Source organism: Meleagris gallopavo, chromosome 1 (assembly GCF_905368555.1).
Source record: "Meleagris gallopavo chromosome 1, MGAL_WU_HG_1.1, whole genome shotgun sequence".
Taxonomy (NCBI): Eukaryota; Metazoa; Chordata; class Aves; order Galliformes; family Phasianidae; genus Meleagris; species Meleagris gallopavo.
Genome location: NC_139404.1, coordinates 193,926,734 through 193,946,680, shown reverse-complemented (window position 1 = coordinate 193,946,680; position 19,947 = coordinate 193,926,734). Strand labels below are relative to the sequence as shown.

At 58.4% G+C, this 19,947-nt stretch overlaps 1 protein-coding gene across 3 annotated transcripts in view; it reads left to right on the top strand.

The window, feature by feature from the left end:
- DCHS1 (dachsous cadherin-related 1) overlaps positions 1-19,031 on the top strand; it is a 50,129-nt gene extending 31,098 nt beyond the window's left edge. For all 3 annotated transcript variants that reach the window (XM_085216731.1, XM_085216733.1, XM_085216732.1), the window contains 14 exons: positions 155-251; positions 396-553; positions 2,251-3,085; positions 3,372-3,611; positions 4,032-4,157; positions 4,461-4,670; positions 5,239-6,102; positions 6,600-6,713; positions 10,554-10,765; positions 10,939-11,093; positions 12,278-12,408; positions 12,866-13,152; positions 13,665-13,803; positions 14,060-19,031. In XM_085216731.1, the coding sequence (XP_085072857.1) occupies positions 155-251; positions 396-553; positions 2,251-3,085; positions 3,372-3,611; positions 4,032-4,157; positions 4,461-4,670; positions 5,239-6,102; positions 6,600-6,713; positions 10,554-10,765; positions 10,939-11,093; positions 12,278-12,408; positions 12,866-13,152; positions 13,665-13,803; positions 14,060-16,674 (6,183 nt within the window). In that variant the 3' untranslated portion in view covers positions 16,675-19,031. The remainder of the gene's footprint in view (positions 1-154; positions 252-395; positions 554-2,250; positions 3,086-3,371; positions 3,612-4,031; positions 4,158-4,460; positions 4,671-5,238; positions 6,103-6,599; positions 6,714-10,553; positions 10,766-10,938; positions 11,094-12,277; positions 12,409-12,865; positions 13,153-13,664; positions 13,804-14,059) is intronic.
- Positions 19,032-19,947: the final 916 nt, after the last annotated feature.

Below are 19,947 nucleotides of genomic sequence, written 5' to 3'. Positions count from 1 at the left end.
ATCCAGCCTCAGGCACAGCCTATGGGCCTTGGCTGGGGTGCTGTGCCCTGGGTGAGGTGCAGGAGGGGTGTAGGAAGGCGTAGATACTGCTGTGCTGGGGTCTTGGGGATGTTGTGAAGGATGTCACTCAGTCGCGCCCTGGGCTGTGCTGCAGGTGCTGGAAGAAAAGCCGTCGGGACTTCTTGTTGCCTCCCTGCAAGCCAAGGACCCTGACGAGGGTGAGAATGGGACCATCACCTACTCACTAACAGGTATGAGCTGCCAGCCTGGCTTTCAGCATGCAGCCGTGGCCCTCAGAGGCAGACGGATGCTCTGCCACAGCACGTTCTCTCCTCCATCGCCACGTGCCCCCACCCTCCCTCCTCTCTCTGCAGCATTTCACCTTCTCTCCGCAGGAGCCTGGGCAGAGCGTTTCACACTGCACACAGCCACTGGGGAGCTGCGGACTGCCACGGTGCTGCGCCGCTCCGACCGTGCCGAGTACGTCTTCACCGTGACAGCCAGCGACCGGGGCATGGTGCCCTGCAGCACCTCAGCCATCGTTCGTGTCCAGGTATCCAGCGCCCACCCGCTCTCGTCCCTGCACCGTCCACCCCTTGCTCACCTCTCAAAGGACACCGTGTAGCTACTTGGCAGCGTTCCTCTCTGCCATCCTTACTCTCCACCCAGAGCAGGCACTGCCTTTGCTCAGCTGTTGCACCAGCCTCACCATCTGTGTGGAGGACCTGGGATGGGAAAGGATGGGTCTGGCTGCCATTGTGCGTGTATCCTCACTCACAAAGTCTGAACGCTTGTCTTCTCCAGACTTGGACAGTCCGCCCTGTCCTAGGTATGCTGCTGTGGGGAAGATCTTAGAATTCTCCCGCCTGGTGACATTAATTCTTCCTGGCATTTTTTTCTCCAGGCATGTGGGGTTTTCTTCATGTTTGCCAAACTGTGGTGCTCACTGTCTGGTGTGTTGGCTCAGATAGCCAAGTCCTTTCCCTGTTGTTAGTAATGAGCTTAATTGTACAGCAGACTCCGGTTTCCCTGCAGTCGATGCACTTTCATGGTGTGCTGTTTCACATCCTATCGTGTTGTTGCAGTTCCCATCACCACTTGATGTTCTCTTTTGATGTTCTGCTGCACAGAGTGCAGGCAGTGTCCTGTAACACTGTCGGTGAGCCCATCGTGTACGCAGCTTTCTTCTATTATTATATTAAATTAGACTTGCTGTATTTCCTTTGTGCTTGAGAAGTCCCGTGTGAGACTGGCACATCTGCCTTTAGCCATTCCACAACACATTTTAAAAACATTTCCTTTTTATGCCATGTCTGTAGCTGTTCTTGTCTTTAAAGTTCTTCTGCAGCCTTCAAAGTAATGAGACCAGGCTGAACTGCTTGTTTGCATTCCCATAATGGAGCTTTTTGCTTGACAGTCACTGGTTCTGATACTCCTCCAGGCTGATAGTTTTGCTGGATTCTCTTTTTTCCAGCTCTTTCACATGAGTGCACTGACTTTTTCGACATATGTTCCCATCAGATGACACTATTGCTTTTCACTGTCACTCCTGAATTAGTATCAGTATCTTTAATTAGAGTAATAATAGTATTTATGTATCTTTGGATCATACTAAGTTGTCTTCTCTGTACCTCTCATCTGATTGAGAATTTCTTCTCTTCAAAGCTGTTTCTGCTGGCATCTGCTCCCATTACAGTACCTAACCCACTCACAGGATCACAGCACGGCTGAGCTGCAGCACATCTGTGTCCATCTGGTCCACTCCCTGCTGCAGGCCACCCAGAGCTGCTTGCTCAGAGCCACGTCCTGGTGATTTCTGAAGGTCTCCATTGATGGAGACCTCCCTTGGCAGCCTGGGCCAGTGCTCAGAAGCACCCATACAGAAGGACTTCCTGGTGTTAAGATGGAACCTACTGTGCTCCCATTTGTGCCCAGTGCAACCTGTCTTCTCGCTGGGTGCCACAGAAGAGCCACACACTCTCTCTTCAGATACTTAGATACACTGATGCCGCAGCACCTCCTCTGCTCAGTCAGCAGCTCTGTCCTTACCTGCCATAGCTCCCCAGATGAAGCTTGTCCTTCACCCTGTCAAGCCTGTGCTCACTCTCCATGCGCTTTTCAGGCCACAAGACTTGTGACCTGGCCTCCCTAAACCTGCAGTCTGCATGTCCCCTCTCCGCTGGCTCCCCAGCATCCCTCCCAGAGCGCATCCCTGATTGCCTCCTCTCCTCTCCTCTCCTTTCCCCACAGGTGCTGCCGTCCTCCCGCTTGCTGCCCAGACCCGATGCTACCGTGCTGACGCTGCACCCCCCGGAGGGGGTCAGGCCGGGCTCTGTGATCGGCTCAGTGGCACCCCCCGATGCCCCTGCACGGGGACAGCTGACCTACACGGTGGTAGGAGGCGGCGGGGACGGCACTTTTGTTGTTGACAGCATGACGGGGGAGATCTATGCCGCCCGGGAGCTGGATTACGAGGCCGGGGCCCGGCACACGCTGCAAGTGAGCGCCGAGGACACGCAGCACGGCTACCCGTCCAGCCGGCTGGTGCTGGTGCAGATCCTCGTGCAGGACTGCAACGACCAGGCGCCCGCCTTCCCCGAAGACCCCGTCACCATCGTGGTGCCCGAGGACGCGCAGGCCGGCTCGTCTGTCTTCACCTTCCAGGCTGTGGATGGGGACGGGGCGGGCCCCAACAGCCAGGTGCGCTACGCCCTGCTGCGCCAGGAGCCGCCGGGGGGCCCTTTCCAGCTCGACGGCCGCTCGGGGCTGCTGAGCCTCCGCCAGAGCCTCGACCGCGAGGCTGTGGCCTCCTTCCTCCTGGTGGTGGAGGCCACGGACCAGGCCCGCAACGTCAGCCAGCGTCGTTCGTCCGCTGTGACGGCGCGCGTGTTCGTGACCGACGTGAACGACAACGCGCCCGTCTTCCTGTCACCTGCTGCCATCAGCGTCACCGAGGACCGGCCGACCGGGTTTGTGGCTCTGCACGTGGTGGCCCAGGACAACGATCTGGGAGAGAATGGGCGAGTGAGCTACTCACTGCGAGCGGGCAACAGCGACGGCCGCTTCCACCTCAACCCCAGCACTGGTGAGAGCCCGGCAGGGTGCAGGGTGACGCTGGATTGTGGGGCTGGGGGGAGCAGGCAGATGGGGGGTGTTGCACGGTGCACAGGAGGATGTGGGCCGGAGAGTTCAGGTCACCTGGAGTTGTGAAGAATTTGTGGGGTGCGCACCTAGCTGGGGTGGCCTGCTGTTCTCGAGACCTGGCTGCCCCTGGCTCCCCTCCATCCCTGCAGACTTGCAGCAGCTCTGTCCTGGGAGTGGTTGGTCTCGAAGCCATGTGATCCCTGCTCACCCTCTCCCCGTGTCTGTAGGTGCTCTCTCTGTTGTGCGGGCTCTGAACCGTGAGGAGGTGGTGCAGCACAACCTGACTGTGGTGGCTGCTGACCATGGCTTCCCGCGCCGTTCGGCCACGCAGCTACTCTCCATACTGGTGCTGGACGTCAATGATGAAGCTCCCACCTTTGAGAAGCCTGAGTACGAGGCGCACATCACGGAGAACCTTCCAGCTGGCAGCCCTGTCCTGCAGGTGCTGGCCACAGACCGGGACCTGGGTGAGGATGCAGGGTTCAATCAGGGACCTTCTGGAGACACAGCACACAGGACAAGATGTGCTCCCTCCTGCCTGGTTTGGAGCGCATGTTTGACCGTGGAGGGAGGGACTATCAGCTGACCTGGCAGTGAGGGATGGGACAGACCTGGGAAGAAGCTGAGGATGAGAACAGAGGCTGCAATTCCCTCTGCTTCCCAAGTGCCCTTTGTTCTTTGGAGATTCGTTGTCCTGTCTTCCACAAACAAACAGGGCTGAGGCTTCCCTCCACCGCACATCTCTCCCCACACCTTTACTTGTTATGGTGTGATATCACCCCTTACCACAGTGTCACCCCTGGGAGGAAGGAAGCACAGGGCTGTGAGCCAAGTGAGAGGTTCTTGGTGTTGCTACTGGGTTACCTTCAAACATGCTTCTCCTGCAGGTGCCAACGGACAGGTGACCTATGGAGGTCTCTCTGGGGGGCCGTTCTCCATCCACCCGCAGACGGGTCTCATTGTCACCACGCATCCCTTGGACCGTGAGGAGCAGGAGCAGCATGTGCTGATGGGTATGGCTGTGCTGGTGCATGGGAGGAAGCAGCAGGCACCGGGAGGGAGAGGTGGAGGGCACGGAGCAGGCAGATGCACTTTCTCTGCTTTTGGGACAGAGCAGCATTGCAAGGAGGGCAGGACATGGGAAGTAATGGAGGTTTGTGGGACACGCGGAGTTGTGGGGTGATTTGGGCGTACAGAAATGCCAATGCTCCCATTCTTTGCTGCCCTGCGACTGCCTGGACAACTGCATGCGATGGCATTGGTAGTAGCTCCCAGTCTGCAGCATACTCTGCAGCACTCTTGCTGTGTTCCTGCAGTCTATGCCCGGGATGGTGGCCTGCCCCCCAACCTCTCCAAGGCAACTGTGCGGATAACAGTAGGGGATGAAAACGACCACACACCACAACTGGAGAGTGAGTCCTGCTCTGTGGAGGTCCCTGAGAACCAAAGCCGCGTGGCACTCTACACCCTGCGTGCCACTGACCCTGATGGAGACGAGAACGGGCGCTTGGAGTACCGCGTGGCAGGTGAGAGCACAGGGACACGGGGAGCTCTGCAGCTTCATTCTTGGAGGAGAGCAATGGCCGTTCACCAGGGGTTGCTGGGAGTTCTGGGAAGCATCTCCTCTGGCAATTCCTGTTCTACATAATTTCTCTCCTGCCCCGGACCGCGAGTAGCTGTTCCCGTCTCTCCACCTTCTAATTCCCCTGCCCCAGTGAAAAGCACTGCAGGATGTGCACAGGCTGCGTTACTCACAGTCCATTACTGTGGACAGTTACTCTGTCCATTTCCCCAGGTTCAGACTGGCTCCATACCTCTCTTGCTTGCTATGGCCTGTGGAATTTACGGATTGCCAAGTCTTTGCTGTTATGCCATGTCTTGCTGTGGCATTGCACTGGTCTGTGAGCTGGTGGAGCCTGTTCTGGCACAGCACACATACTCAAACACACACTCTGGGCCCGAGGAGGTTCAGTCCCACTGGGGCCTTCCAGACACCAGCTCGCTCTACCATCCCAGGCAGCATAGTCCAAGACCCTCTCTGTGCCAACTTCAGGTGTACAGTCATGCTGTCTTGCTATTCCTTCTCTTTTTTAGATGGAGATCCTGAGCAGGATTTCATCTTAGACCCTGTCTCTGGTGTGCTCTCCACTGCACGTGCCCTTGACCGAGAGCAAGTTGCTTTCTACAGCCTCACAGTAGTGGTTCAAGACCACGGCACCCCACCACGCAGTGCAACCATGTCAGTGAATGTGCAGGTGTTGGACTTAAATGACAACGCTCCTGGTTTTGCTCAAGCCAGCTATGTGGTGGAGGTGCCCGAGGACTTGCCTGTTGGCTCCCTGGTGCTGCAGCTGGAAGCCAAGGACCCCGATGAGGGCACCAACGGGCAGGTCACCTACTACCTGGGCAATGAGTCCCTGGGCATGTTCCAGGTGGAGCCGCAGAGCGGACGCATCAGAAGTGCCCAGGAGTTGGACCGGGAACGCCAGCCAAGTTACAGCTTTCTGGCCAAGGCTGTGGACTCAGCGCCATGGGAGCCCAAAAGCGCAGCTGTGCGTGTCACGGTCACGGTGCGGGACGTCAATGACCACGCTCCTGCCTTCCTGCACAGCCCGCTCACTGTCAGCTTGTCTCGCCACACGCCGCCCAAGCAAGTTGTGGCCACCATGAGGGCAGAGGACAGGGATGCAGGTGCCAATGCCTCCATTCTGTATCGCCTTGCCACCCCGAACTCAGCCTTCTCAATCAACTCCTACACGGGGGATATCCAGCTGCTGCAGCCCCTGAGCTCACTCAGCCAGCGCCAGCGGACGCTCTTCATCCTGGCCACGGACCTGGGGCAGCCCGCGCTTTCCTCCACTGGCGTAGTGGTGATCCATCTGCAGGAAGAGCCCTACCGGGGACTGCGCTTTCCCCGGAGCACCAATGAAGTGGTCCTGCCAGAAAATGCTGCTCCAGGTATCTGCTGGGCAGAAAGCTCGGCACAAGCTGAGATGGAGTGGGATGGGATGGGACAGGGGGGAGGTGGGTGACAAGCTAGAATAGTTCCATAGGCTGGAACTCAGACCAGGGAGCACTGCAGGGTCTTGGGAAGTCACGGTATGCTTTGGGTAGACCCAGGGGAATGGCAGAGCCTGTCTGAGCCCAGGGTGATGGGGGTGATAGTCCTGTGAGCTTTTGCCTCAAGATGTTCTGATCGCTGTGGGCTGTCACAGGTGCCCACTTGCTGCTGGAATGGCTGCAAGGTTCACACTGAGACCATAGAAGGGCCATAGACGGCCCCAGGAGTCTCATCTCCAGCCCAGAGTTTACCATTGGTTCTCACATACTTTGACCGCAGTGTCATCAGGCAGGGCTGCGTTCCTGGTATAACATGTGCTACCTATAAACCATCCTGATCCTCAGTGTGCCCTGAGACTGTGCTGCCCATTCAACACCGTTTCCTCTCTTTCCAGGCACTGCTGTCGCAAGCATCCAAGCTGTGCACATGGGGGGCTCTTCTGGGCGCATCACATACAGCATTATCAGTGGCAACGAGAAGAATGCTTTCCTTATCCAGCCCAGCTCAGGTACAGCACCAGAACTACACAGGGAAGCAGCAAGGGAGAGTTGCCTGTGCTCTGCCAGTGCCTGCTCAGCTATCACAGCGCTCAGAGTCCTCCAAAGGCAGAGGAATGCAGTTTGCACCTCTATACTACTAAATCTAGTAGTGTTAGTATCCCATCAGTGTCCAGAGATGCTAGTACAGCTCCTGGCAAAGTATTGGTCCCTGCTAATTGGACTTTCCCTAAAAAATTCTCAAGCCCTGATCAGAAGTTAGCAGAGGCCACAACACTGTTAAGAGGTGATCTGGATGTGCCCCTGCCTTAGACAGCAAGCTATGGCCAAGTGACACAGCCCAGGTGGGATCTCAGAGCCAGGCACCTGGGCTGCCGTGTCTTATATATTATAGTGTGCACGTTGGCTGCTGTGGCTGCGTGGTTATGGCTGCGTGGTCCCAAAGGTGACAAAAAATGAACAGCTCACTGACCTGTGGACATTTCTAATCTCTGCACCACTGTGCCCTGAGCAGTCAGCAGATGCTGAACATAACAGTGGTGCTTGTGGGTGGCTGATAACCCAGCAGAGAAGCGAGGCAGGCTGCAGGGTACTGCCCAGTGACCCTAGGCAAGCTGGTGTTGATTGCACCACAAGCTTCAAAGGGCAGCCTTGGAAGCTTGACATCAAGGAAGTCCTGGCTGAGTCTAGGGTGAGGGGGGACTTTTTTTGCCCTACAGTTTGAAAGAGGCTGGGATATGAGAAGGTCTGCAGAGCACAAAGGTCAAGCTGGAGCTTCTTGTGAAAATGCAATTTTCTTGTACCCTGCTGGATGACTGGAGTTGGAACAGGATTCCAGACCATTCTGGCCACAGTTCCCATGGCCACTGTGCGGGTCCCTGTGAGCCACCTGCAGTGTGGCCTGGCATGCAGACCATTAGCACCCCTATTATTAGCTGCCAGTCCCAGTGACTGTGTCATCACGTGTCCCTTCAGCCGCAGTATAGTCACCTTGCTGTCACTGCAAGCACTCATTACCCTGTGCTGCTGCTGTGAACAGGCCTCTGAACACTGGGATCATGAGGAAGAGGCCAGACCAGGTCGCAGCTCCTGTCCCAGCCTCAAATCAGTGTGCAGACCCAGCCCTGAGGAAACTGAGCTACAACTGCAGACCTCGTGCTGCAACCAGCACCACACTGAGCTGACCCAGCCTGCCTGCACCCTGCCTGCACCCTGCCTGCCCAGAGTGCTGGGTTCCACCTGCCAGTGTGCCTCATTGCAGTGCTTCTGTCACTCCTAGAGAGTCATCCCAGCTCCAACCACAGCTTGGCAGCTGCCACTGTGCAGTTCCTGAAACCCAGAGACAAAGAAAGGGCAGATGCTGGAAATTCAATCAGATTCACAGAGGTCTTTGTGGAAAGCAGCTGCACCTAGGGGTGGTCCGCTGTGTGTTCTGAGTCCCAGGGACTGCTGGGAGTGGAGGAGTTCATACACTGCCATAGCAGTCTGCCCGCCTGATGCTGCATCCAGAAGTGAGAAGTGGAGCTGCACTGAAGCTGCTCTATTTGTGAAGTGCAAGAGGGGCTGATGAGGTGGCAAGTTGTAAAAGTCCTGGTTCATAGGCCAGCAGTCACAGAATCACAGAATGACAGGGATTGGAAAGGACCTCGAAGGATCATCGAGTCCAATCCCCCTGCTGGAGCAGGAACACCCAGAGCAGATCACACAGAAACACCCAGAGCAGATCACACAGGAACGCATACATGAATGTCTCCAGAGAAGGAGACCCCACAACCCCTCCGGGCAGCCCATTCCAGGTTCTCTCACCCTCACCGTGAAGTTTTTTTCCCATCTTTATGTGGAACCTCCACCGTTCCATCTTGCACCCATTGCCCCTTGTCCCACCATGGGATGTCACTGAGAAGGGCCTGGCTCCGTTCTCCTGCCACGCGCCCTTTACATAGTTATAAGCAGTAATGAAGTCACCCCTCAGTCTCCTCCAAGCCAAAGAGCCCAGCGCAGTGGTGTCACAGAACATCCCCTGCCACGTCTGTGTGATCCTCGTCCTGTCAGATCCCTGCTTGTCTCTGCTTGGGCTGTGTCTGCCAGCAGTTCCCCAGCCGTCCTGGACATGCCCTGGCTGTGCCTCAGTTGCTGTGGCAGTGTGACTTCATCTCAGCGAGGAAACATTTCCTCCACCAAAGTGCCCAGAAGGATTTTTCCCTCCTCAAGTCCCATTTGTCTGTCTGGGAGACATATCTCTGCTTTCTCCTTGGGCAGCGGGCTGCACACTGTGACTGTATGCAGGTCCTGGAGCAGCATGAAGATGGGGCAGGCACAGGGCAGCTCAGTGTGGCTCCCCAGCCCCTCCGGCTGCCAGCAGTGGCACACGGTGCCTTTGGCTTTAAGCTGTGCTGCAGCAATGAGCCAGTTCTTCCTCATTATGTTTGGATGCATCACTGGGAATGCTGCCAGTCATTAGTAGAGAATAGCATAGCATGGCGTAGAACAGAGCAGAAGGAAACTACAGAGACCACCGAATCCAGCTCCCTGACCACCTGAGGGATAAACAAAAGTTAGAGTTCTACTGAGGCGTTATCCAAAGCCTCCTGAACACCAGCAGGGATGTGGCATCGACCGTCTCTCCATGAAGCCTGATCCAGTGTCTGACCAGCCTCGTGATAAGGAGGTTTTTCCTAATGCCCAGCCTGAACCTCCCCGTGCCCAGCTCCGTGCTGTTCCCACGCACCCTGCCTCTCCCCTTGTCTTCCAGTCCTTCTCATGGGTTTTGTTGCCCTCATCTGGATGCTTTCATGTAACTTGGCATACTTCTATATTGTGCGCCCCAAGAACGGCACACAGTAGACAAGGCGAGGCCACACCAGTGCTAAATATGGCAGAGAATCACTTCCTTTGACCGTCTGGCTGTGCTTTGCTTAATGCACCCCAGAATACAGTTCTGGCTGCCCGGCTCACGCTGAGCCTGCAGTCACCGACAGCCCCAGGTTCCTTCCTGCAGGGCTGCTGTCCTGCCTGTGCCTGCATCCAACGTGACTCCATCCCAGGTGCAGAACCTGTCATTTTCCTTTGTTGAACGTCATGCTATTGCACTAATTACAATTAGTTTTAGTAGATCTTTTAGGAGCCCCGTGATCTTCCTGGATGGGACAGCAATGTGTCATTGCCAGAGCCCATGCTTATGTGTGTCCTCAGGCCCCTTGCAAGAGAACTGTTTGCAGCCCTTCAGTCTCTTTGTATGGATTCAGTCTAGACAAATAGTGCAGATATCTGACTTTAGGCTGATGAGCTAGCTCTGCAGTATGGGGCTCGACATGGGGCAGATCTCATCACTGGCCATTTCAAGCTCAAGGAGGGTAGATTTTGGTTAGATGTAAGGAAAAAATATTTTACGGTGAGGGTGGTGAGGCACTAAACAGGTTACCCAGTGTTGTGGTTGGTGCTGCATCTCTGGAGACTTTGCAGGTGAGGCTGGATCAGGCCCTGGGCAGCCTGATGGAGCTGTGGTGTCCCTGTGCAGTGCAGGGCTGTGGACTGGATGGCCTTTAAAGGCCCCTTCCAACTCTAAGGATTCTATGATTCTATGCCAGACGATGTCCCCACTGGAAGACTATTGCACACTTTAATGTCAATGTAAGGTGTCTGTCCTGAGCACTGTGCAGAGTTTATCAGCACAGCAGCTCACTGTGGCTCGTGAGAAGGCTTTTGGTTTGAAGGAAGCTCAGTATGCTCCTTCTATTTGAGAATGATCGACTGACAGAGGGATGACTAAGTGCAAGGGAACAACAGAGGTGAGGGCTGGGCGTGCTGGTGCATCACCTGCCCCTTCTCCCCCCACCCTGCTGTCTCTCCAGGTGCCATCTCAGTTCAGGACTCCAGCAGCCTGGATTTTGAGGCCAGCCCCCGGCTGCGCCTCGTGGTCCAGGCAGAGACAACGGCTTCCTTTGGCTTTATGGCCATAAACCTCAACCTGCAAGACGTGAATGACAACTTGCCACGCTTCCAGCTGCAGAACTACGTGGCGTTCATCTGGGAGTCCCAGAGCTATGACTCCCCAGTTATCCAGGTAGCACTGGGGGCAAAAACAGGGACAGTGGTTCCCCTGGCTGCCTCTGCCAGGAGGAGGAGGTGGGGGCTGTGCCGAAGGCTGGCACCTGTGGGTCCGTATGTCTTGCTCTGGAGATCCGTTGTTTACAGGGCTCTAGACTGCACCGCTGAATCTCTCCAATGGCCTTGCAGGTCCTAGCAGATGATCTGGATCAGGGAATGAATGGGCAGGTGACTTACGCCATCAACCAGTCCCTGCCAATGACAGGCTTATACCACATCGATCCTCAGACCGGCACCATCACTACTGCTGCCATCCTGGACAGGGAGATCTGGTCCCAGACCCGGTGAGTAGGGCAGACCAACTTGTACCATAGTTATGAAAGTGACATAGCAGCAGCATCCCCAGGGTTGCAGAGGATACTTTGCTGCTTGGTGCCACACCAAGCTGTTGCCAAACGGCAGAAACCAGGACTAGAGGTAACCTGGGTATCAAATGGGGGCGTGTCAGATGGCCATGAGATGAGCCTGAGCTCCCTTCAGCCCGGCCATTGCAAATCTGAGCAGGCTGTGGAGAGGGCAGTGGACTCTTCAGTAGTTGCTTCCATTTCCTTTCCTGCCTGTTTAATCCAGGTTAGATCTGTTCAGTTTCTGCCCACTCCCACAACTGCACCCTCCTGCCCTACCATGTGTCCCCCAGCAGCTGTGCATCAACTTCAACTAGCCTGCAAGTCCCCCTGCATTCAGTCCAAGTCCTCTGGGTCCCTCACCACACATAGAGGTTCTTTAATCCTCCAGTCTAACCACAACTATGTAAGATGAGTTTATGTCCTCCCCTACCTCTGTACACGAGCATGGCCCAGATACTAGGAACAACTTCTACCACCCCACCCAGACCTATTTCCCTTTGCCATATCCATGCTTCACTGCTCCACATCTATCTCCCCTTTTCCAAGGCAAGGAAATACCTAGGAAATACCTAGGCTATTCATTCCATTCACGTACCCATCACTGCTCCACTCAAACCGAGGCTCCATGTGTTCCCTAGTTCCCAAATATGCCCCAAATGCTGCCATCTGTCCTCTGCTCACCCCACTTGCTCTGCCCAGCTCTTCTCCCATACACATCCCAGCCTCCTGCCTATTTCACAGACTAAAAGCATCCACTGCCCTCCCCAACTGTGGATGCCTACGTGCCACGTCTGCGCATTAATCCACTGCCTACCAGATGCTCCAGACACTTGTGCCCACGTGCACGGCCTGCTCATATGCTCCAGGTGTGGGACAAAAACCCACTGCCCTCCAAATACACACCCAGATGTGCATCCTATGCTCTTGATAGGTGCACATCCATTGACCCACTCCAGATGCTCTGTACACATCCATTCCCCACACACTCCAGATGTGCACGGTTTTACTACATGCTCCAACCTGTGCACATGTGCAGTGTCCTCCTGTTCCAGATGCTGTGTGCACACTGCTCCTGACGTGTGGTTGTGACCCTCCTGCTGTGCCTTTGTGCTTTCCTGCAGCTTGGTGGTAACAGCGATGGACAGAGGGACACCCCCTCTCGTAGGTTCTGCTACGCTGACAGTTGTGGTGATGGACATCAACGACAACAGCCCCACCATTCCATTTCCCTGGGAGGTGCGGGTCCCAGAAAGTAAGTGCCTCTCAGCCCTATGAGGTAACGTGTCTCTAATAGCAGGAACTGAGTTGTGGTGGACACCTGTGGGTGGGAGAGAAGCCCCCAGTGGGCCTGTTCCCTTGCCAAGGGCTGGCTTGTGCTGGGCCTTTGACTGAGCTTCACTGAGCCCTCCAGCACTGCCCCATCTGTGATGTCCTGCTGCCGGTGGGTTATGCAGCTTTGTGTCTTGAGGGAACCGGCTGCACTCAGCTCTGGCCTCCCTGGCCCCAAACCATGAGGGCTCTGGTTGCACACCCCTGCCCTGCCAGCTTCCTGCCCTCGGCATTCGTGTCCCATCCCCCTGCCTGACTCCCAGGACCTGCCCCTTCACCGTCAGCCTCTCCCTGCTGTCCCCAGTGCTCAGCTTTCCCACCACGTGAGCCAGTGCCTCTGAGGAGATGGGGATGCTGGCTCACGCCTCACCTCCCCGCAGACATGCTGCTTGGCTCCCAGATAGCCCAGCTGACAGGGAACGATGTGGACTCGGGCCCGGCGCTCTCCTACACCCTCATGCTGGATGGTGATGCTGTGGGTACCTTCAGTGTGCTGCGCTATGGGGGACGCATTGCCCTGACAGGGCCGCTGGACTACGAGCAGCGCAGCCACTACAGCCTCACACTGCGAGCCTCCGACAGCCGCCACGAGACCGAGGCCAACCTCACCGTCATCGTGGAGGACGTGAATGACAACGCACCAGCCTTCAGCCAGGCCTTCTACCAGGTACTGCCTGCACTCGCTCGTGAGCACGTGTGTAGCACACAATGCTGGCTGACCTGCACAAGCCCCGCTGCTGCCCTTGTGCCCTGCCTGGCTCTCCTGGCCTTATGGGGCACAGAGGCCACTCTGAGGGTGGATTTGAGCCTATCCTGCTCCCTGTCCTTCTGGGCCACATCCCAGCACCCCTCCTGCTGTCACTGCAGTCAGAAGGCTGAAACCAAGCAGACAGCACCGGGATCAGCAGAGAAGAAGATCAATACTGGATGCTCTAGTAGCTAGAAGATCACACAGACGAGGCTGCATGCTATGCATGTGGGACAGGTGCCTACAGGTTCCACCCATGGCCTTGGTGCAGAGGTGGGGAAGGCCTTGGCTAGCATTGCACTGGGTTACTGCGGTCGTGGCTGCCCTGGCCAGCTCCAGGCTTTCTCCCATCCCTGCTGGCCAGCTCCAGGAGAACGGGGACAGTGCCCACAAGAAGAGCTGGTGCTTATCAGAGCTTTGTCCTCTTCCAGGTGACGTTGCCAGAACACACTCCTGCAGGGAGCATCCTTCTCACCATGAGCGCCACTGACATGGACTCGGGCAGCAATGGGGAGATCACCTTCCACCTGGCCGTGCCCAGTCTTGACGTTGCAATTGACCCCAGCAATGGTGCGTGGGGCTGGCTGCTATGGGGGGGCTCACGCTGTGGGTTTCTCTAGCAGCTCCTGCAGAGGAAGGGGCCCTCATGCTCCCCCCTCACCAGGCCTGCAGTGGCCAGAGAGGCAGACGTGGAGGTGTGGCCACCACACCCCACCACCACAGCATCCCGCATGCCTGTCCCTCCAGCCAATAACCCTAACCACCCTCACACCCTGCCCGGCTCCCTGCTGACCCCTACGCCGACTCTGTCTTTGTGCCCTCACAGGGACCCTGTTCACCATCCGACCAGTGGAATTTGATGCCAACCAGCCCACCCTGGAACTGGTGGTGGAGGCCCGTGACCACGGCTCCCCTAGCCTCTCATCCTGGGCCACGGTTCAGCTTCAGGTGCTTGATGTGAATGACCACAGCCCCATCTTCCAGGTGCCACACTACAACGCCAGCGTCCCTGAGGACCTGCGGCCAGGAACCACTGTGCTGACGCTGGACGCAGGCGATGCTGACCTCTCCCGAGAGAACGCCGGCTTCGACTACACCATTGTCAGTGGCAACGGTGGCAATGCCTTCCAGGTGGAGAGCCGGGTGGCCTGGGCAGGTGGGCAGCTACGCACGCAGGGTGCGTTGGTGCTTGTGGAGCCCTTAGATTTCGAGGCCATCCCGGTCTACAATCTCACTGTGGCTGCCTTGGACCGGGGCCTGCCGCAGCGCAGCACCACGGTGCCTGTGCTCATCACCGTGCAGGATGTCAATGACAACCCACCTGTGTTCGCCCGAGCCGAATACCGCACAGCAGTGAGCGAGAGCACACCTCCTGGCACAGAGCTGCTCCGTGTGACGGCCCACGACGCCGACTCAGGGCCCCGCGGCCATGTTCACTACACCATCAGCTCGGGTGACCAGCACGGGCTCTTCCAGATCCACGAGAGCACGGGTGCCCTGTGCCTGGCACGGCCCCTGGACCGGGAGACGCAGGCACTACATGCTCTTGTGGTGCAGGCCATGGATGTGCCAGGCGGGCACTTTGCTCTGGTGCCTGTAGCCATTGAGGTGAAGGATGTCAATGACAACAAGCCGTACTTCCCAGTGGAGGTTCTGAGTGCCAGCATGCGGGAGAACCTGCCTCCGGGCACACTTGTGACCACCCTGCGTGCCATCGACACTGACACCGGGGTGTTTGGGGAGCTGCAGTACGCAGTGCTGGAGCAGCCGGTGGGGGGGCCTGGTGCGGCAGAGGGCCGGGACGCCTTCGCCATCAACAGCAGCTCCGGGGAGCTGCGTTCCCGGCTCACCTTCGACTACGAGCGAGCCAAAGCCTTCCAGCTCCTCGTCAGGGCCACGGATGCCGGCAACGCCTCTGCTACTGTGACCGTGCGGGTGCTGGTGACCGGGGAGGATGAGTACGATCCCATCTTCCTGAGCCCCTCCTTCAGCTTTGAGGTTCCTGAGGGTGCCCACAAAGGGCAGAGCATTGGGAGGGTCCTGGCAACAGATGAGGATGAGGGGGCTGACGGCGTCGTGCTGTACAACCTGGCCAAGCCCTCGCCGTACTTTGCCATCAACCAAACTACAGGCACCATCTACCTGCGGGTGGACAGCCAGCCCCAGGCGGGGGCCGGGCGCACCAAGAGGGAGCCCCGTGAGATGAGCCTCGAGGTGCAGGCGCGCAGCCCGCTGCCAGCCTCCCGCTCAGCCTCTGCACAGGTCACCATCGACGTCACGCACACCTCCTTCGGCCTGGCTCCAGATCTCAACCTGCTGCTGGTGGCCGTGGCCGCCTCGCTGGGTGTTGTGGTCGTGCTGGCTGCTGTGGCCATCGTGCTGGCGCTGGTCCGCTCCCGTCACCGCCGGAGCCGTGAGAAGACGGAGGGGGACCGGCCGCTGGCCCACGTGCAAAGCAGTTCTCTGCAAAAGCTGGGCCATGAGGAGCCGGCGCTCCCCGGGGCTGAGCACATCTACCACCAAGCACTGCCAGGGTACGGGGGGGAGCCAGCGGGGCCCTACACGCGGGGCGGCTCCCTGGACCCCTCGCACTCCAGTGGCAGAGGCTCTGCTGAGGCAGCGGAGGACGACGAGATCCGGATGATCAACGAGTACCCGCGCGTGGCCAGCATCACAGCATCCATGCAGGAGCACATTTCGGCCCGCGGCCCCGATTCCGGCATCCAGCAGGATGCCGACCAGCTGTCCGACATCTCCTGCGAGCCGGCCGCCCTGGAGAGCTCCCAGTGGTTCAAGAGCAAGAAGGGCTCTGGGCTGCTGCTGCCAGGGCCCACGTCGCAGCTGTACCGCGAGGATGGGGGAGGCAGCGCCTTTCTTGGCGTGCGCTGCGGCCTCAGCGTCTCCTCCCAGCCCCAGGACTACACCTTCCCAGAGGACGGCAAGCCCTCTGTGGAAGGCTCTCTCACCGCCATCGTGGCCAGTGACGAGGAGCTCCGTGGCAGCTACAATTGGGATTACCTGCTCAACTGGTGCCCCCAGTTCCAGCCGCTGGCCAGCGTCTTCACGGAGATCGCCCGCCTCAAGGATGAGAGCTCCCTGCGCAAGCCCTTCCCGACCAAGCCCAAGGCAGAGCCCAAGCCCCGCATCGACCCCCCACCCCTCATCACCTCTGTGGCCCACCCGGGCGCCAAGTCCGTGCCCCCCAAGCCGCCGGCAGGCAGGACCTTCCCGCACCCATCGACGCTGCGTCGCTCGCCCATCAGCCACGAGGGCTCCATCTCGTCCTCCGCCATGTCACCCAGTTTCTCCCCCTCGCTGTCCCCGCTGGCCGCCCGCTCCCCCGTGGTCTCTCCCTTTGGCATCTCACAGGGCCCCTCCGCCTCCACCATCAGCGCCGAGCACTCACTGGAGCCCTCTGAGGAGGCCGAGCTCAGGATTTAGGCCTGGGCCCACGGACTTCCCCGCCCTCCCCGGCAGACACGGGGCCAAGAGCGGGGCCAGGCCGAGGGCTGCTCGGCACCGTACTGGTTTGGCTTTCCCAGCACCGCGCCCATTCCGGGGCCCCACGTGCTGTGGGTTCCCATGTGCTTTGGGACTGCTGACTCTCGTCACTCTCTGCGGTCTGGCAGATTCGGCGCTCGTTTTGGTGCCCTGTGGACTGCTGAGCCCAGCGCCAGCACCCTAAGGCATGGTTCCTTGTACTGCTCGTGGCGTGCCAGCGCCTGGCACGCTGCTGCTTTGTGGTACTCCGTGCTCTAAGAGGGGCTGGGAGCAGAGCGGTGCTCCCTGCCCTGCTGGGTCAGAGCGCTGCCACCTGCGGCCCCTGCTCTGTCCCGGCCACCTGCCCAAGCCGTGCAGCAGCCCAGATGCGGTGAGGGGCTGGCCCATCCCTGCTGGCCCTGTCCCCGTGGGAGCTTACAGGGCCAGGGTCTCACTGCTCAGCTGCAGCAGCTGCAGCAGCCTGCAGGTCTGCGGGAAGCAGCGTGGGTGACCCTGCTCGCTGATGGTCTGAAACACATCCCAGGCCTAGCTGGACAGGGAGCAAAAGGCAGTGCCCATTATCTGCTTGCCTGTCCATGGATGGTTTGGGGAAAGTGGATCCGTTAGAGTCCCAGAGGCCCCTTCACCTCCCACCACTGCATCCGCCCCACCTAAGGGCTCACTATCCAGGGCTGAGGGCCTTGGGACATGGCTGCGTGGCTGCCCTCCGGGGCTGCAGGCTGGCATCGGGCACAGGCACTGTCCACGTACCAGGCTGGCAGCACTGCTGGCAGGAGAAGCAGTACCAGAACTGCATTAGCCGACCCCAGGATGGCCCGGTCCCAAGAAAGACACCGGCACAGCTGCTCTGTGACCTCCTCTCACTCTGTCTGCCCCTGGCCTGGTGGCCAGCCTGCAGCTGCAGGGGAGCATGGGTGGGGGTACCCCAAAAAGCCATGTGGCCTGAGGCTGATGCCGTGGCGGCCAACCTGTTGTCCTGATACAGTGTGGGATGCGGGCAGCAGGGCTCCCCAGGAGCCTGCCGTGCTCACCGGGATGAGCTGGGACGCTGGGGCCACCTCCACAGCGTGGGTGGCTGCCGGAATCCCCAGCCCCTGTGCCCAGCCGTCTGTGCAGCAGCTGCACTGCACTGCTCCTTCATGTCACACTGGGAATAGGCAGAGCCACACATCCTTGGGGCTGGTCCCCATCCTCGTACCAGCAGTTTGCAGCTGGTGTCAGCTCACAGCTGATATGAGCTCACAATTGGTGTCAGCCCTCCTGCAGCGCTCACCTCGGCTCGCAGCGCATGGCACGGCCCTGGGAGTGCTGTCCTTGTGCCAGGCGCTGCAGCCCTGGGTGCTCAGGGTGCTGTGACCCGTACAGTTAGAGGTGCAGAGTGAGGATCAGGAGGCGAGCACGCGAGCCATGGCAGCCCCAAATGCACAGCCTGGGAGGACTCCCAGCTGTCTGAGAAGGGGATCTGGGGCTGCTTTCAGAATTTTGGAATTTTCTTCCTATCACACTTTTCCTAGAGCCACTTCGTAGCCTCAAGTGCAAAGCCTGTGCGCACCATTGGCTGCACCCTCATTGGTCACCCCAGCCCCAAGTATTTATCACCGCAGCCAAAAACCACCACTTTCGCCCACTGCCCCCGTGCATCCCACTGAGAACCACCTGTGCCTGCAGCCCCATCTCTGCACAGCACAGGTGCCAGCACAGCCCTGCACCCCAGCACCACGCTGCCCCCAGACCCGCGACCCCGTGGCGCCCACAGGTCCCCAGCGCTGGCAGCCCTGGGAGCTGCCCTGGCTGACAACAGAGGGCCAGAACCAGGCGGCACCGGGGAGGCCGTGGGGCCATGCCTGAGGCCCGTGGGGAGCTGAGGTGGCTCTGGGAGGGGAGGATGTGTTCCACCTTGCTCGGCACAGGGATGGTGCAGAGGCACCCTGAGGGGCCGCGTGAGCCCTGCGCAGGGCCGGGGCGGCTGAGCAGCCCCACTCCTCTCTGCATGTTGGGATGGGTCACCCTGCATGCCACATAGGATAGGGTCAGACACGTGGCCCCACTTTGGTGTGGGGGTTCCAGCCATGTGCTGCTGAGCCCAGCCAGGAGCCAAGCCTCCATTTATTTATTTTTACACATTGTACTATGATTCCTGTTTTCTACTTTGTTTGTACTTTTGTATCGTGTCTCGCTGAGCTGCATGTATTGGGCGCTGCTTGTCGGCCCGCACACTGGGCTGCTCCAGCACAGCCTGGACCCAAGTGCCAACTTCTCAAAGAAATGCCTTAATAAACCACACTTGTTTGTACAGAGCTCGGCTTAGAGAATCGTAGAATCCTTAGAGTTAGAAGGGACCTTTAAAGGTCATCCAGTCCAACTCTCCTGCAATGAACGGGGACGTCCACAGCTACATCAGGTTGCTCAGGGCCTGATGCAGCCTCGATCAGCATCATCACTGCTGCTGTGGGTGCATGCCATGCTGGCACTGTGGCCCTACAGGTGCTGTGGAGAAGCACTGTCAGGGCTGGTGGATGGACAGAGCTGGGGAACCCAGCACCGTGAAGCTGTGGACCTGTCCATGGAATCATGTGGCAGAGCTGGGACTGCTGGGGGCACAGAGGCTGCGTAGTGCTGCTTTCCATCCTGGGAGCAGGCAGCCCCAGGATCCCCGCTGCCCAGCCCAGCTGCCTCCTGGCCTTGGCCAACAAAGGACATGCAGCAATTTCAGACTTGGGCACAGCAGAGGATGCAGAGAGATTACACACACTGTGGGCCTGGTTGGGATGCCCAGCTTCTCCAGCAAGGTGTGCTGCAGCTGTGCCTGCCCCTGCATTGCTGCACATATGCAGACTTGGCTGCTGCCCTCGCCAAGATGCCTGCATCTGCATGCACAGCCACACTGGGCATGTCTCCTCTCCTCATGGCTGCACCATGCACGTCTCCTGTCAGCAGCTGCAGGTTTTTCTCTTAGTGTCTGCCAAGCCCGGCAGGCGAGGCTGCAATGCTCCATGCATCCAGGTCGTGTTGTCCAAAAAGCAGCTTCATTGCTCCGTGTGCACAACCCATGATCATACAGTGAGAGCAGACATCGTTTGTTTATTTCAGGATTGCCCAAGCCTGGCTGTGCAGTGGTTTCCCACAAACCCAGCACACCAAACAGAACTATCAGTGCTATATTTACACACAAAAGACACGGAGTTGGTAATTTTTCCAGCCTATCCTCCCGGC